Source organism: Phasianus colchicus, chromosome 3 (genome assembly GCF_987193195.1).
Source record: "Phasianus colchicus chromosome 3, bPhaCol1.hap1.1, whole genome shotgun sequence".
NCBI classification, from domain to species: Eukaryota; Metazoa; Chordata; class Aves; order Galliformes; family Phasianidae; genus Phasianus; species Phasianus colchicus.
In genome coordinates this window covers 3,027,495-3,043,936 of record NC_143438.1, presented here as the reverse complement: position 1 = coordinate 3,043,936, position 16,442 = coordinate 3,027,495, and the positions used below count along the sequence as shown (strand labels likewise).

General features: G+C 37.3%; 1 protein-coding gene across 2 annotated transcripts; it reads left to right on the top strand.

Moving 5' to 3' along the window:
• The first annotated feature begins 6 nt into the window (after positions 1-6).
• TRIP13 (thyroid hormone receptor interactor 13) lies at positions 7-14,029 on the top strand. 2 transcript variants are annotated; one of them, XM_031608301.2, is made up of 14 exons: positions 7-193; positions 301-403; positions 1,925-2,090; positions 2,383-2,512; positions 3,184-3,239; positions 4,661-4,751; positions 6,257-6,329; positions 7,148-7,211; positions 7,471-7,557; positions 10,912-11,018; positions 12,030-12,183; positions 12,372-12,484; positions 13,187-13,256; positions 13,743-14,029. In XM_031608301.2, the coding sequence occupies exons 2-14, from the start codon at positions 312-314 to the stop codon at positions 13,836-13,838; spliced, it is 1,299 nt and encodes a 432-aa protein (XP_031464161.2). In that variant the 5' UTR covers positions 7-193; positions 301-311; the 3' UTR covers positions 13,839-14,029. The 2 variants fall into 2 exon arrangements, with proteins under 2 accessions (XP_031464161.2, XP_031464162.2); XM_031608302.2 differs by lacking the exon at positions 7-193 and adding an exon at positions 1,477-1,514 and having other exon boundaries at positions 315-403.
• Positions 14,030-16,442: the final 2,413 nt, after the last annotated feature.

The window sequence follows — 16,442 nt, the reverse complement described above, 5'->3', positions numbered from 1 at the left end:
TCCGCGCCGCTTTTCGAATGGGCTGCGGCGCCTCGGCTGCCCTGCGTGCTGCAGAGCGGGCGGTCTGAGCGCGGGGGACGAAGAAGGCGCTCGGTCCTCAGCTCGCCCGGCTTCAGGTCACCGTCCTCGGGGCTCCGTCCGACGTGAGCTCCTTTCACCCCTGTGCTGCTTTTCATCGCGAAAGAAGGAAGGGGTGCGTTGATGGCCGCGATGGGCTGGGGGACGCGCTGCTCCCGTGTGAAGAAGGGCTGCTTGCGCTGCCGGTCACTGAAAGCCTGTTTGTTGCCGCTTTCTCCTTAGGAGCCGGAAGGATGGACGAAGCGGCTGGGGATTTGAAGCAAGCCCTCCCAAACGCGTGCGATAACGTTCAGATACACGTGGAAGTTCATCAGAAATCAAACAGGTCCCTCTGGGCTTTTAGGCTTGGTGACGCCTCGCTGCGAATTTTTGGTTTGAATAATAGCAAAAGTATACGTGCGTGGGAACGGGAAAGGGAACCAAGGGCATCAGAAAGGATCTCTGAAAACTGCCTTGATCCAAGGCAGAGCCTTTGTGTTTTTCGGGTTATTTTGAGCTCACACAGTCACTCAGCACAACCGATCAGGTGTTTGACCCACCTTCCCCACGCCAGGATCTGTTTTTTGTTGCTGACTCGAACTCTGCTTGCTGCAGCTTGTGTCTGTTGCACGCACAGCAGCCTCGCTCTGCGTTCTCTGAACACGTCAGTGAGTTTTTCTGTGTCTGTGCAGTGTTTCTGCAGCTTGGGGTCGGACGCATCTTGTTGTTTGGGCTTGCTCTAGCACACTTAAATCTTTCACAGCAGAGCCCCAAACTACTCACAGTAATGCAGGCGTGGCCCAGCAAACAGACAGAGTCACAAGTCCTTTTCAGCAGTTGCTTTTTGGCCTCTGGTCTGTTCTGTTCTCCGGGCAATAGATGCAGAGGCAAGACTTCACTTTGACTTTTGTTGAATTTCCAGAGATTTTTGCTAAACCTTATCTCTAGCCTGCAGTAGTCCCTCTGAATGGTAGCTTTGCTTTCTAGTATATTGATAGTCCTCTGCTCTAGCATCATCCATAAGCTTAATGCAATTTCATTCCATCCCATTGTCCAGTGCATTAATGAAGGTGCAAAAATAGTGTTGGTCCCAACATTAATCGTTCCCTACTCCTTCCCTGCCTCGCATACTTGCTGCTCCACTTGGACTACTAATCACTCTGTTCAGGACAGTCCTGTTCAGACCCCTTGTCCATTTGCCCACTCCTTGTCTTACCAGTTTGTTGGGATTAAATGGATGAGTATATTGAGGGCCCTGCTGAGAAATATCCACTGCTTTGATGAAGAGAATCTTCATCAGTGTTGAAAGACAGGATTCTGGACTCAATTTTAAAATTAACACCTTTCTAGAATCTTAAAATGCTCTTCCTTCTCCTGTAGTTTTCACCTGTTTTACTGGAATTCTCCTTATATCTCTAGACAGAGGCATGCTACCAGTTGTTCATAGGAGTGAGGAGGTAATTGAGCTTCCAAGCTAATTTCAGGCTAGTAGTTTGGCTTTGAGTTTTTCTACTATTCATAGTAAAACGCAATCAACATTTTGATACATATTGATTTCTGTTCTTGGAAATGCTTAGTTTTGTTATCCCACAACCCTTGATTTGATTGCAAACAAATTGAACAATGTTTTCTGGCCTGTACTGTCAAAGTTATTACTTTGCAAACAAACTAAATTTATTTGTTTGTTTCTGCAGAATGTTACTGCATTTGGTATGTGTGCTTGTTTGTTTCTTTGTTTTGAATGGAGGCTGTTTTCCATGGAGGGAGGCTTACTGTAGTAGACAAAACGCTCTGATATTTCAGATATTAGATATTACTTGCCTTCTAAAGGTTAATGCCATAACTAATGCTGTTTTTTTCTTATTAGTACTGCAAAGAAAGAAGATATCAGGATGAGTGTCCTAAAACTGTTGAACAGACATAACATTGTGTTTGGTGATTACAAGTGGACGGAATTTGACGACAGCTTCCTTAACAGCAATGTGCAATCTGTGTCAATTGTGGATACAGAGCTGAAATTGAAAGAAAGACAGGTATCAATCAAAAATGTACAGTTTTGTTCATATGCCTATGAATTAATTGTAGGTAGAGTAGTGAAAGCCTAAGAACACGTGCTGGATGTGTAGAAGAAGGTAGTATCTTGTACTAGACCAACTGGCATAAACAGGGAAAAGTTTTTTGACCTTATGCTCATTATTAAGGGCTGAAACAGAAGCAGTAGGTTTCAAAACTGAATGTTGGCTGAATACTGTAACTTTCATATCTTCTAATTATCTCTGAAGTGAGAAATACGATGTATTGAAAGTCTTTTTACATCTCTCCTAGCCTATTGACTTGAGCAAAAGCAGTCTTTGCATTCATATTTTTCATCTGAATGAAGAAGGGCCAAGCGTTGAAAACTTGGAAGAAGAAAATGAGGATATTGTTGCAGCTAACCACTGGGTGCTACCTGCAGGTACTCACCTGATAATTCTGGAAGATCCAGAGCAATTACAATGAAAGAAAAACAAAGTGTTTGTAGTGTTATTTTTTAAAGGTAGTATGCATATTGACTATATAATCTTGTCCTTTGTGGATGAAAGCAATCTGTCTGGAATTTTTTAGTGGTTTTGACTGAGTCACTACAGGTGATTCTAAAAAGTGCCATTTTTTTCTGTAATTGTGGTCAAAGTAATTGATCCTATGGAATAAAGCCTGAAAATATACAGTCAAAATCACAAATGCTTAACCCTAGAGGCGTCAAATTTTAATTTAATGACCTACAAGAAATTCAACATTTTAAATATTGGCTTTCCAGAGCCCACAGCTAGCAACCAGCCAGCAAGGTTGTGCTGCTGTTACATAAACAGAAGCCAGTGGTCTGGCAACACTTGAATCTCTGTATAAAACCTTTGCCAAAACCACAAAAGAGAACGTCCAAGAGCTGAAAGTACCTTGTTAACATGGTGCTCTTTAGGTTCCTGATTCTTGCATAATCCATATATTTTTTCCATATAGTTTGATTGCTCTTCTTGATCCTTAATTTTGTCTGAGAATAATTTGGAAACTCCTTTGTGATGCAATGGTAGATTACGAGTTCCTGAATTGATTTGCCTTAAACAGATGTGTAATGTATTGCTTTCACAGCTGAATTCCATGGCCTTTGGGAAAGTCTTATATATGACACTGAAGTAAAATCACATGTAAGTAGAAAATTGGTAACAATTAAAATTGCTTGAGGAGAAGTAAGATTTGAAATGTACCCAGCCTCAAGTAGCTGCAGCGTAAGGAGAATTTAGCAATAACTTGGCAATAACCAGCTTGAGAGAGAATTCTGATGTCTGCTTAGTACACTCCTACACTGTGAAGGGTGGCATAGTTTTAGCTGTTTTGCAAATCTTTATGTATTTATAAAAATTTCTGTGTATTTTTAGTAATTCCATGCTTAAATGTAACTGTTGTATGCTTAACAAAAGAAGACAAAGTTGACATTTTAAGATTAATCATCGTATCTCAAATGTGTATTAGTAGATACTACTACAAAGCCTGCACCACAACAAATATATATATATATCTTAGTTTCCATGTTAGAAGTTTCATTGACGATCATTCCAGAAGTTATGCTTCATTTCTTCAGATGTGTTTGCTCAATTAATTAAAAAAGTGAAGGAACTTCACTTCTGCAGCTTTTTCTAAAAGTTATTCGAGCGAATATTCATTTTTTTAATGCTATGGAGCTGGCTGAGTATGGTTGAATTCTGCAGACTCTGAAATGATTCCTGTTAAGTTTCAAAACAGTATCTGTCTTTCTCAGGATATTACTGGCAAATATGCTTGATAAAGCTCAGCTTTTTTTTTATTATTTATTTATTTTCCCTGCTGTGTAATTGCTCCATTTTGTGGCAGGAATGCTATTTCATTGTCTTATTAATTCAGGTGATCAAAAGCATTACAGGTAACAGTAATAAAATAAGAAGATTCTGGGTGTTAAATGAGGGTAGAAATTCAAATAAATTAATACCTCAGGTGAATATTCATGTAATTGAAGGAATTCTCTACTTGTGTGTTCTAGATAATTCTGCAGTGAATTAACATTTTATTTTGAAGTAAGCATTCAAGGAAATTATATGCAACTTTATTTATTTGGAAGGATAACAAGTCTACAAATACCTGATAGAAATACAAAAGCAACTAAAATGTGACAGTAACTGCTTTGTTTAGTGAGTTGACCACAACAGACTAAACAGATGTGTAGCTGTAATAACAACTAAAACCAGATTATGAGTCTCTGACTGTACTTGGGATCTGAACTGAGTATACACTGGAAGGGGGACAGTGAAACATGAAAATAATTTCAGTCTGTAAAGCATTTAGTTTATTGATGAAAGTTCTGAAATCCATTTGTGTCCAATGCATGCTTTTTTTTTTTCCTGAGGGCAGGAAGGAAGTGAATTTCCAGCCTTTACAGAGAAATTGTGGTCTAAGACTGAAAGACTTAAAAGCAATTTTTGTCGTTGTTAGGGTACTCAGTAGAGATAATTAGGAGATTGCATCCATTTGTAATTGTGTTTGCTGATATGTCTCTAATTTGTGTCTTTTTTTTTTTCCCCTACTCCTCCATTAGTTACTTGATTATGTCACGACAACATTACTATTTTCTGACAGAAACGTTGACAGCAACCTGATATCATGGAACAGAGTTGTTTTGCTGCATGGTAAGAATTGTCTATCTTAAAATAAGTTGATGAACTGACAATCTGTTTATGCTTCCCTTCAGGAAAAACTTGTGTAGTTCTTCCATGTAATGAAATTATGTGTTCCTGTGTTACAGTAAGCAGTGCTTCTAGGCATATTCTTTCTGTAGCACAAAGTTCTATGAAAAGTAATGTCAGAATCAAATCAATGTTCATACTTACTATGTTTTGCAGAAATTAAAATTGTAACATTTTATAAATAGAATAACAATAATCAATATTCTTCATTTGAGTTTGTAAGAATTTGTTTTTATAAAATGTAAAAAATATTGCAGGTACTGTGCACATCAGTAACCAGTTGATGACAGTTCTTTGCAGTATTAAAATTCCTTTATTATGTCTCCTTTGTGAAAACTTTTGAGGAAACTGAGAAATTTATTCAAATGTTCTAATATAACGTTCTGTTATCAAGTATGAAGGCAGTACTCTCACTTATTTAATTATTACGCTGACTAAAATTGTAATGTTCAGTCAACCCAAGCTTACTATAATATTAATTATAAATGACATTGACATCAACTGAATCAGTTTTGCTGCAAATTGCAGCTTGATATTGATTGATTACAGTTTTGTTAACCAGATTGGTATTCAAAGAATAACACTCATAACAAACATTTCCACGATGACCTTTTAATTCTACATAATTTTTAATGTTTAATGCACCAAGATGTTCTTAATGTATATATATGCATATATATACATATATGTATGTGTATATATAGACACACATGTAAAATTGTAGTAATGAGCTCTTTATTGTGACCATAATAAAGTTAATACTGGAAAATCCCAAACTCTCGTAGTGCTAAATACCACATTTATGCTATAAAGGCAGTACTAACTTTGAATGGAAGTTCTGTTAGTTATCTGCTGTTATCTGTTGTTTAGAACCCAAAAATCAATCTCTATACATTCATATTCTGTTTAACTATGTTTTTCTTTTGGAGAAAATCTTTGTGGCTTTTCTGTAGGGCATCATGGCAACAACAAAAGGTTTCTTGTGCAGTATACTTCCTAAGATACTCTTAGTTGCCTCATAGTGGAGATTCAGGAATGTGAACAGTTGATCAAGCCAGACATGATGGGTTTCAGTTTTGCATGCTAGCAGGCTACGTTTCAGAAAGATAAAAGTTTAAGCACAAGTTTTTGAGAATGCTAACGTACAAAAGCCCAGCAAGAGCAAAACAGTTTGTTCTAATGTTGTTTGATTATTTTAACTCTGTGGTGTCTGTATAGAAGCTAGTATACTACTCATACTACTCACTGAAAATGATACAGCTTCAGAGCTTCTAGAGCACAGCTCTAGAATGGTAATTGGGTATCTTCTCAAAATACCCTGATATTCCCAGTCTACTATTGTTTGCAATTAGTGCTTTAATGAAATACAGTAGTTAAAAAGATATTTTGTCATCAACAACTTGATGTAGATTCTTTGTAATATATGTATGACTTTGATTTGAATTCAGGCCCTCCTGGAACTGGTAAAACCTCTCTCTGCAAAGCATTGGCTCAGAAGCTGACGATACGACTATCGTACAGGTGATCTTTCTGGAATTTCTTCACTTTAGCTAATTGTTCTTAATTGTTCCTTTTCAGTAGCCCAAAGATGTGTAATACTTTATTTCAAGTGCTGACATTCATGGCTCTGCATCTGCAATAAAATTGATCCAATATAAAAAAGAGATAGATAGTGTATTATAAATCCTTCTGAATGTGTAATGGTTTGTGTCAGATTGTGAAAAACAAATTCAAATGGCAATATAGTCATTTGTTTGTGCTTATAATATACATCTGTGAAGATTAAAGAGAGAAGTATCACAGAGTATTAAGCCTATTATTTGTATATTCATTTTAAGTAAACCTGCTTTTAGTAGGTACCAGTGTGTTTTGTACTGGAATTCTCTGAATGCTGAAGTCAGTCTGTATATCAGATATGTCAGACAAGTAATGCAGTTAACTATAAACTTCTTAGCAACTAGTAGCTGAATAAAAAAACCTTCAGACAGTAAATAAACTTCATGGTCTTACTTGGTATAGTGAAAATAATGTTGCATGAATAGAGGAATGAACTCATTAACATGGAAACAGTTTACTAAACTGTATAGAAGTAACAAATCAAAAAAATGAAGGAATCCTGGTAGTGACTTATTGTGAAGAGCTATAGTGAGATTAGTTTCTGGAAATTCTAATTAAAAACAAACCAGATGTTGTGTTTTTAGAAGTAAGTGAATTAAAGTACGAATTCAAAAAATTCCATGGTTGAAGTGGGGGGGATTAAGCCTTAGGGGAGTTACTGACATCACTGATTTATTTACAGTGCAAGAGAGTTGATGCGTATTTTTTCCTTCATATTTTAGGTATAGATATGGACAGTTAATTGAAATAAACAGCCATAGTCTTTTCTCTAAATGGTTTTCTGAGGTAAGTATTGATGTAGTAATTAGTAAGTCAACTCTGACTTAGTATAAATTAAACTGTATCTATTGAGCTTGGTTCAATTAGTGTTTGAACCAAAGATTATTTGGGATACTTAATGTGCTTGAAAATAATTAAATAGAGGCTATATTAGAGATTTACTTTAAAATAAACAATGAAAAGTAGTTTTCCATTGCTCAACATGGTAAGACTTGAAAAGTCTGCTAAGGAAATAGTTAAATATATGCATATGACCTCTTTCTAGAGTGGCAAGCTTGTAACCAAGATGTTCCAGAAGATTCAAGAGTTAATTGATGACAAAGATGCTCTTGTGTTTGTACTGATCGATGAGGTATGATTCTAATAGTATTGATGTATGTAAAACTTAGCAGAAAGTTTTTAATTATGGGTAGGAATTCTTAAAGGACATTAAAATAATAATACTTAGACTTTTTCGTAAACCACATAATTTTGTACAGAAGAATGAATTTTAATATTAACTGGAAGATTTGAGAGCTCTCAAAAGGACACATTGTGATTTAGCAGATATATTCCAGCTGAAAATGAAGCAAAATCTTTCTTGGTGAGACTTAATTTGCTACTGTGTGTTTACAAGTGGAATATTGTTTCAAACTTCCAAGTAGCTTGGATTCATATTTATAGTGTTCTTGCATATGTTGTAAAGCTCTAAAAAATAATTAATTTGGTTTCAGTTAATTGTTTAGTTGCCCCTCCCAGGCTTGGATACATAACCATTTAGTACACAGGTGTCCAACCTTTGCTTGGGTCACACTGAGTGAATAGAAATTGTCTTGGGCCATAAGTAGCTCCAAAAGTAATGCCTCCTATTTATTTGCATATCTACTACAGCAGATACGAAGACCACAATAACACTGTTTGATAAAGGAAATTCTCAGCTACAAAATACTGTTTTTCACCATAGTCACTACATTTAGCTTTGTGTTTTTGCCAGTAATAAACAAGAGCCTGCATGCTGTTCCTGTACAATCTACATCAGTGGAGGTGAACCACTGGTTCACACTGAAGTGTTCTGTCTACCACCTCACTGTGCTGTGCTCTTATCTACTGGTTGAATGTTTCAGCCTTTACTGCCATACCACCAACATCCACCCTGGACATCATGGGCCAGTACAATCAAACAGGAAGCATTACTTTTGGAGCAGCCCTCGCAAAATGTGCAATATCAATAATATATAAGTAACAAAACATTTAAATTTTTTTAATGTTTTTGTTTAACATACCTTTTAAAAAAAGGAAGAAAAACATAAAACTAGAGGAATATTTGATTTTTTTTTTTTTTTTGTGAAATTAATACATCAGTCTGGTTTGATGGCAGTGGTTTCAATTCTTAGTAGATCTCCAGGTGTTCATCAGAGATTTTTGATGAAATTTGACTCCTCCTGTACCTCATCCCTGAAAACAGTTGATCACAAATGTATATACTGCCAAAAATCAATGGCATGAGTAAGAGTTGACTGTGAAGTGAGGTGTATTTCTCTCTGGTAAGATAAGGATTATGAAAACCTTCACCGGTAAGGCCTCTAGCTGCACTGCCCAAGTTAGAAAAAGGAAAGGTAAGAACTGGGTAAAGGAAGATCTGCCTGCTGTAAGTGAAGATCAGGTTTAAGACCATCTGAAGAACATGAGGGTACACATGTCCATTGGACCAGAGGCAATCCATCCGTGGGTTTTGAGGGAACTGATGGATGAAGTTGCCAAGCCAGTATCCATCATATTTGAAAAGTATTGGGAGTCTGAACTTCCCACTGACTGGAAAAGGGGAAGAATAACTGCATTTTTAAGAAGGGAAAAAAGATCCAAGGAACTACAGGCCAGTCAGTCTCACCTCTGTGCCTGTCAAGATTGTGGAGAGATTGTGCTGAAGGCTATACTCAGACACATGGAAAATAAAGATGAGGTGTTTGGTGGTAACCAACATGGATTCACTAAGGGCAAGTCATGCCTGACGAACTGGATGGCCTTTTGTGACGGAGTTACAGTATCTGTGGATAAAGAAAGAACAACTTATGTCATCCACCTGGACTTGTGCAAAGCATTTGACGTGGTCCCCCACAACATCCTGGTCACCAAATTGGGGAAAAAAGGATTTGATGTACTCACTAGATAAAATTGGCTGGATGGCTGCACTTAGAGTTACGGTCAGTAACTCAATGTCCAATTGGAGACCAGTGATGAGTGGTGTTCCTCACAGATCAGTGCTGATGCTATTTAACATCCTTGTAGGTAACATGGACAGTGGGATTGAGTGCACTCTCAGCAAGTTTGCAAGCTGAGTGGTGCAGTTGACGAAGTAGAGGGAAGAGCCATCCAGAAGGACAGGCTTGAGAGGTGGGCCCATACCAAGCTTGAGTTCAGCATGGCCAAGTGCAAGGTCCTGCGCCTGGATCGGGGCAATCCCAGGCACAGATACAGGTTGAGTGGAGAATGGCATGAGAGCAGGCCTGAGAAGGAGGATATAGGGCTATCAGTTAATGAAAGACTCAACATGAGGCAGCAACGTATGCTTGCAGCCCAGAAGGCCAATTGTATCCTGGGTTGCATCAAGAGAAGTGTGACCAGCAGGTTGAGGCAGGTGATTCTGCCCCTCTGCTCTCATGGGTCCCCACCTGGAGCACTGCATCCACTTCTGGTGCCTCCAACACAAGAAGGACATCAAGCTGTTGGAGAGGGTCCAGAGTAAGGCCACAGAGATGATCAGAGGGCTGGAGCACTTTCTCTACAGGGACAGGATGAGAGAGTTGGAGCTCTTCAGCCTGTAGAAGAGAAGGCTCCAAAGGAACCTTATAACAGCCTTGCAGTACCTGAAGCAGACCTACAGGAAAGCTGGGGAGGGACTTTTCATCAGAGCAGGTAGTGACAACAAGGGGAAATGGCTTTTAACTGGATGAGGGTAGATTTAGACTAGATATAAGGAAGAAATTCTTTACCATGAGGGTAGTGAGATACTGGAACAGGTTGCCCAGAGATGATGTGGATGCCCCCATCCAGGAGGCATTCAAGGCCAGGCTGGAGGAGGCTTTGAGCAACCTGGTGTAATGGGAGTGTCCTTGCCTATAGCAGTCAAAAGTGAAAGCGCAGCTGCATGTTCTTCACAGTTCAGAGCACTGTGTTTTGCCAATGTATGCATGCAGTTATTTGCCATCACTTGAGTCAGCACTGCTCAGCACTGTTCTCCCCACACCCTGGTTTCAGCTGGCAGTGCATTAATGGCACACTGGTTGTTGCTGAGCAATGGGTGCATGCCTGAGGTCACTCCATGGAAAAGAGCCACTGCCTTTACAATGCAGGGCAGGGGCAGGAAGCATTGCCAACTGAGCCAGGCTGCAAGTTGGACGTGCCTGATTTAGTTCTTCAGTACTTCATTAGCTTTCTTATTTGAAGTTCCTATTGCAAAGCTTGTTTTAAATAAAATTTATTTATTTTATTATTTTTATTCCCCTTTCTCCCTTGATATTCTCTTCACTCTCTCCCTTGATTTCTATTTAACAAAAGATTTTGAAGGTGAAATTTCAGATACTAAACTGGATCTGAAGGTGTACTGAATTACTTATTTACTGACAGCATTCCAAATATGCAGTGTTTTGCATGTGAGCATTGGGATTGTTTGATTTTTAGGGTTGGGGTTTTGCTATTTTTAGAAGTTCTATGTTTTGGGTTTTTATAGGTGGAGAGCCTCACAGCAGCCCGCAGTGCCTTCAAGGCAGGCACAGAGCCTTCAGATGCTATTCGTGTAGTGAATGCTGTTCTGATGCAAATAGATCAGATTAAAAGGTAAATTCATTTTATTGCAACAGCGAAAGGTAACTGTTGTAACTCTAAATCTTAATTCCTAACCCTAATCCAAATTGGTTAACAAAAGATTCTTCATTAAGGGTGCTAATTGTGAAAAGAAATTTGAATCATCCTCTAGAATATTTTGCCTGTTAGTAAGTGAACTAATCTGGGTATGATAAATGACAGATAATATAATTCCATTAAAGCTGCAGAGGGATGCAACACAGATGGTCATCATATCTACTTTGGAGAGATAAGATCAGTGAAGAATGTGTTTGTCATTAACAGCTTCAGACTATCAGTCTAAAGCAGACTTATACAACATGTTGCTTATAAGCAATCATTAATGGTTCTTGGTCCACTTTGCTGGATTTAATACAGCACATCTCTTGTTTTATTATGGCTACTTCCTCCTTGGGCATACTTGGCCAAGGTATCCTGTTATTTGGCCCTGTGTTGCTGCTAATTAAAGGTAAGTAGTTTATTCAAACACAGTACAAAAGCTTCATTGAAAAACAGCTGCAGTTAAACCTTTTCTTTATATTTTTATTAGAGTATGGACTTGCTATTTCTCTTTTAAGCTCACTCTAATGTCATCGTGCAGTGTTGAATGTGTTATGTTAGCAGTTACACTACATACTTCCTTCTGAAGTTAAATGGAAGGCACATAGATAAAATATTCCAATTTACAAGTCTTAATTTTGTAACTTTATGGCAAAAACTATGCTGTTAGGCTCTCTTCATGCAGAGTAGTCAGTGTGTGCTACTTCTAAAATAGGGTTGAGAAACTATGGATTTTCCTTCAGCAAAATAGCTGAAGGAAAGAGACTGTGTTGAAGTAGATTAGTCATAGCTGTTGAAGAGCATGTAATTATTAGCTGATAAGAGTGATGTAGCTGTTGATTGCATGAAATGACTTGAGTCATGAGAAAGAAGGTGTCTATTTGTCAGTGCCAAGTGGAGCCAATTTATGTACGTGTGACCTAAGAATGTGCTTTTATCTTGAAGGTATCCCAATGTAGTTATCCTGACTACTTCAAATATTACAGAGAAAATTGACATGGCATTTGTAGACAGAGCAGACATAAAGCAATACATTGGCCCTCCATCTGCTGCAGCAATATTCAGAATATATCTTTCTTGCCTGGAAGAGCTGATGAAGGTAATATTTTGAAAGTAGAACTATAAAACATCCTTTTTTTAATTAAAGTTGATGTTTTCATCAAACTTCCTAAATAACAAAAACACACAGATTTTATTCCTTCTCTGTATTTACACTCTTCTTTTAGAATTTAATTTTAAATGACTTTTTTAATGTTTCATACTACAACGTGCAACTCTTCTTTCTAGTGCCAAATCATATATCCTCGACAGCATCTCTTGTCACTCAGAGAGTTAGAAATGATTGGATTTGTAGAAAATAACGTGTCCAGGTTAAGTCTTGTACTAAAGGAAATCTCAAGGTAATATTTTTTTCAATTCCACATGACAAGTGTGCGTGTATGCATTCATATTTATATATAAACAAATTGTGAAATTATGTCTAAAAGTAATGGAATTTAGTAATAGCTAGAGCTCTGAAACATCTTGAGCTTATTTGTTGTTTGGGGTTTTTGTTTGTTTGTTTGTTTGTTTTTTAATATAGTTGTGGTTAGTGCAAAACATCAGCAGATAATAAGTGGAATTGATTGGGATTTGCAAATATTTCTTGGTATCAACTGTGCCTGGTTTCTGCTCTGCCCTTTGAAATTCTCTAGACAAATTGATGTCTGACTTAATGAGATGCCTGAAGTTTCACTGGATATCATGGAATCATAGTTTGATCTTAAAGGTCCCTTCCAAACCAAAATGTTTGCAAATCCTGACTGATAGATAGTCTTTTCTAGATTCATGAGATATGTCACAGTGATTGTAGAGGGGCTTGATAAAAGCATAGGTAGGCAAATGTGACTATGCTATTTCTCTACCCTTTTTTACTTTCTTGCACCATGTGGCCTCCCATACAACATCTGTTCATTTTCAGCTTCTTTTAAAACTGTTGCAAGTGAGCAAACAAGGTGTTAAGACATGAGTTTCATTAGAGTAATTTATGGGTGAAGGAGAATGGAAATGTCATCTTTTAAGAGTGAATACTTAGCATTGCTTATGTCTCTCTTTTACTATAGAAAAAGTGAAGGTCTTAGTGGCCGGGTCCTCAGAAAACTTCCTTTCCTAGCACATGCACTTTACATTCAAGTAAGTTTTTTTCTGTTCTATATATTTTGGTTTGATTTTGAGCCAGATAGGAAGACCTTTGAATGCTTGCCTGAAGTAAAAAAAAAAAAAAAAAAAAAAAAAAAGTCCTAAAACTTTTTGCTAATCTAAACTATAATTTTCTACTGCCATAATTTAAAATGAAATTGAAGAAGACTGATATCACTACTGATATACTGTGACAAACCATTAATATTTTTTCTCTCATGCTTCATTGCTGAAAGAAACCCTATCACTTCATACATAATACTAATTTGTTCAGACGTTTGTTGAAGCAAATTCTCAGTAATGTTGATTGACTCTGGACTTCACATAGTAAAGTTAAAGTCAAACTAAGCTAGCTGGTTTATATGAGGTTTAGCATTTTGAATGTTTTGTAACATGACATCAAATGTTTCCTTTTCAAATAACTGTGCTTTGTATGCCTGTTGCTGTGATGGATCTAACAGGATATTTTCATGTTTTCAGTCCCCCAGTGTTACAATGACAACATTTCTTCAGGCTCTTTCGCTTGTAGTAGACAAACAATTTGAAGAAAGAAAAAAACTTGCAGACTGTGTGTGATAGTTTACTGCTTTATACTTTTCTGTATTGTTACCATGGAAAAGTACTTAACTTTGCATACAAACTGGGCAATTTCTATGCATCTATAAAACAGATTGTCAAAACTTTAAAAACCCTGGAATGCTTAATCCAGTTTTTCAAAACATTTATTAATAAACAGTTTTTACAGCACACTGTGCAATTTTATTTCTAATGCTGTGAGGCAATTGAAGACGTCCTTTTAGGAAGAATTTTTACATCACTTGCAGTTATTAAAAGTGAGCAGGTTCTGATCCTCGTGTCTTAACTTTCTATCCATACGTTAGTTTTCATACTTCTAGTTTCTTTCAAATTCTTGGAAGAGATAGAAATTCAGTATTTGATATGTGTGCAGTAAAGATACTAATAATTACTTCTGAAGTAATAATGAAACTAGAAAAGACTTAAAGCACTCAGTGATATGCAGACATTTTATACTTACATCAATTTTATCCTGAATCCAAGGTTTTTTATATTTTATTACACCCTATTCAAATTTTTAACACAAGAGATCACTTGGCCGAATTTCTGTAATACTACTTTTTTATGTTGCTGCAAGTAGACTGAAAAGTAATTCACTGAAAAGTAACTAAAATATTCTTCTTCAAAAGGCCAAAACATAGCATCATACCAGACACTGTGAAGAAAAGATCAACTCTGCCCTAACTAAAACCAGGATTCTAACCTATAAATCTTAGTGTAACCTTAATGCTATCCCCAATCCCTAAGCCAAACCCCAATCTGAACTGTAACCCAAATCTTATACATAACTCTAACCCCTAAATATAAACCTAACCCTAACAGTAATCCTAACCCTACACTTAAACATTAACCCTAATCTGTAATTCTAACCCTGAAGTCTAATTCTAAACTCAAAACATAAGTGTAAATTTCACATTAATGATGATTCCTATCTCTGACAGGAATCCTAAATGGAACACTAATCCTGTACAAAACCATAACACTAAACCAAAACTTTAACTCTAAACGTAATCCTAATTATAATTCTAATCCCAAAAGTTTGTGTCAGCCTAACCCAAAAATGATAAACATAACTCTAATACTAAAACCAAATTAAAAACCCTTAAACCTGGTTGTAGCTCTAATGTTAAGCTCTAACCAGAATGTTTAAAACTAGCCCTAAACCTAATGATAAATCTAACTTTAAAGAAAATCCCTAATAGTAATACCTAACAATCCTAAAGCTAATTGTAACTCCATCTCTATTTCTAATGCAAATCTCTAACATGAACCATAGAGGTAGTCCAAACCCATTTTAAAACTAAAACCTAATCCTAAATTTAAACCAAAGGTAAACCCTAAAGCTAACCCAATACCCCAAGCCTAATCTTAAAACCTAATCCTAAACGTAACCGTAAGACAGATACTAAATCTAACCCTCACCCTAATCCTTAACCTCTCCCTAAATGGAACCCTGACTCTAAGTCCTTACCCTAATGATAACTCTAACCCTACTGAAACTTAACATGTGACTCTAACCCACAAGCTCTAACATCTAACTCTAAGCATAACCCTAATAATAATAAACATAACCCTTAAAACAATAATAAACCTAGCCATAAACTAGAATTAACGAGTAACCCTAATGCTAACCTTAACACAAGCCATAATTATAACCCTAATCCTAACACTCACAGTAACCCAAATCCTAAGATTGTAACCTTTGACTGTAACCATTACCTTAACATGTCAGTGTCCAGCCTTTTGGATTGTTTGGGCCACACTGAGTGACTAGGAATTGTCCTAGGCTGCAAACACAAAGGTTGCTCCAAAAGTCATGTCTCTCATGTTTCCACAGAACTACAAGGGATAACGAGTACAATAACATTGTTTGATTGAGTATAATCACAGCTACAAAACGCTATTTTTCAACACAGTCGCCACCATTAGATATGCATTTTTGCCAGCAATGAACAACAGGCTGTATGCTGCACTGCTGCTGTCGCCACTGCTGAAACACACCACCCACCACTCCACTGTGTTCACATCCACTGCTGGTTCCCATAAACATTCAGTGAGTGAAAGTCAACAGGTGCCAATTTTTCAGCGTGGGGAAATTCAATTCTACTCCTTTGCTTCATCTGCACTTCTGTGTCAGACATCATTTTGTCAGTCTGCCCTTCTGCTGCCCTCTGTCACACAGCAACAACATGGAACGGAGTATTGGTGGCAATAAACCCAGTAGTTGCTTCCACCATGGTGAGCAGATAACGCTTACCATTGCGGTTTCATGGCAAGGTGATATCATCAACCTGCCACACCTCCCCACATTTATATTTTTGCCACCACCCTTCCTCCCAGAGAGCTTTCATCCTCTTGGCTTGTTTGATTATGGCACATGTGTCACAGTCATGAATTACCTGTGCAATAGCATCCATAGTTAAGTCCACCCCTCGGTCTCTAGCCCACTTATATGTTGCATCCCTTCCTTGATGGCCCAAGGTCTCATGGGCCCACCAAACCAGAAATTATTCACCCTTCTGTTTCCAGTCCAAGTCTATTTGAGCCACCTCAATTTTGGTAGCTCAATCTACATGATGGTTATTTTGTTCTTCAGTAGCCTGA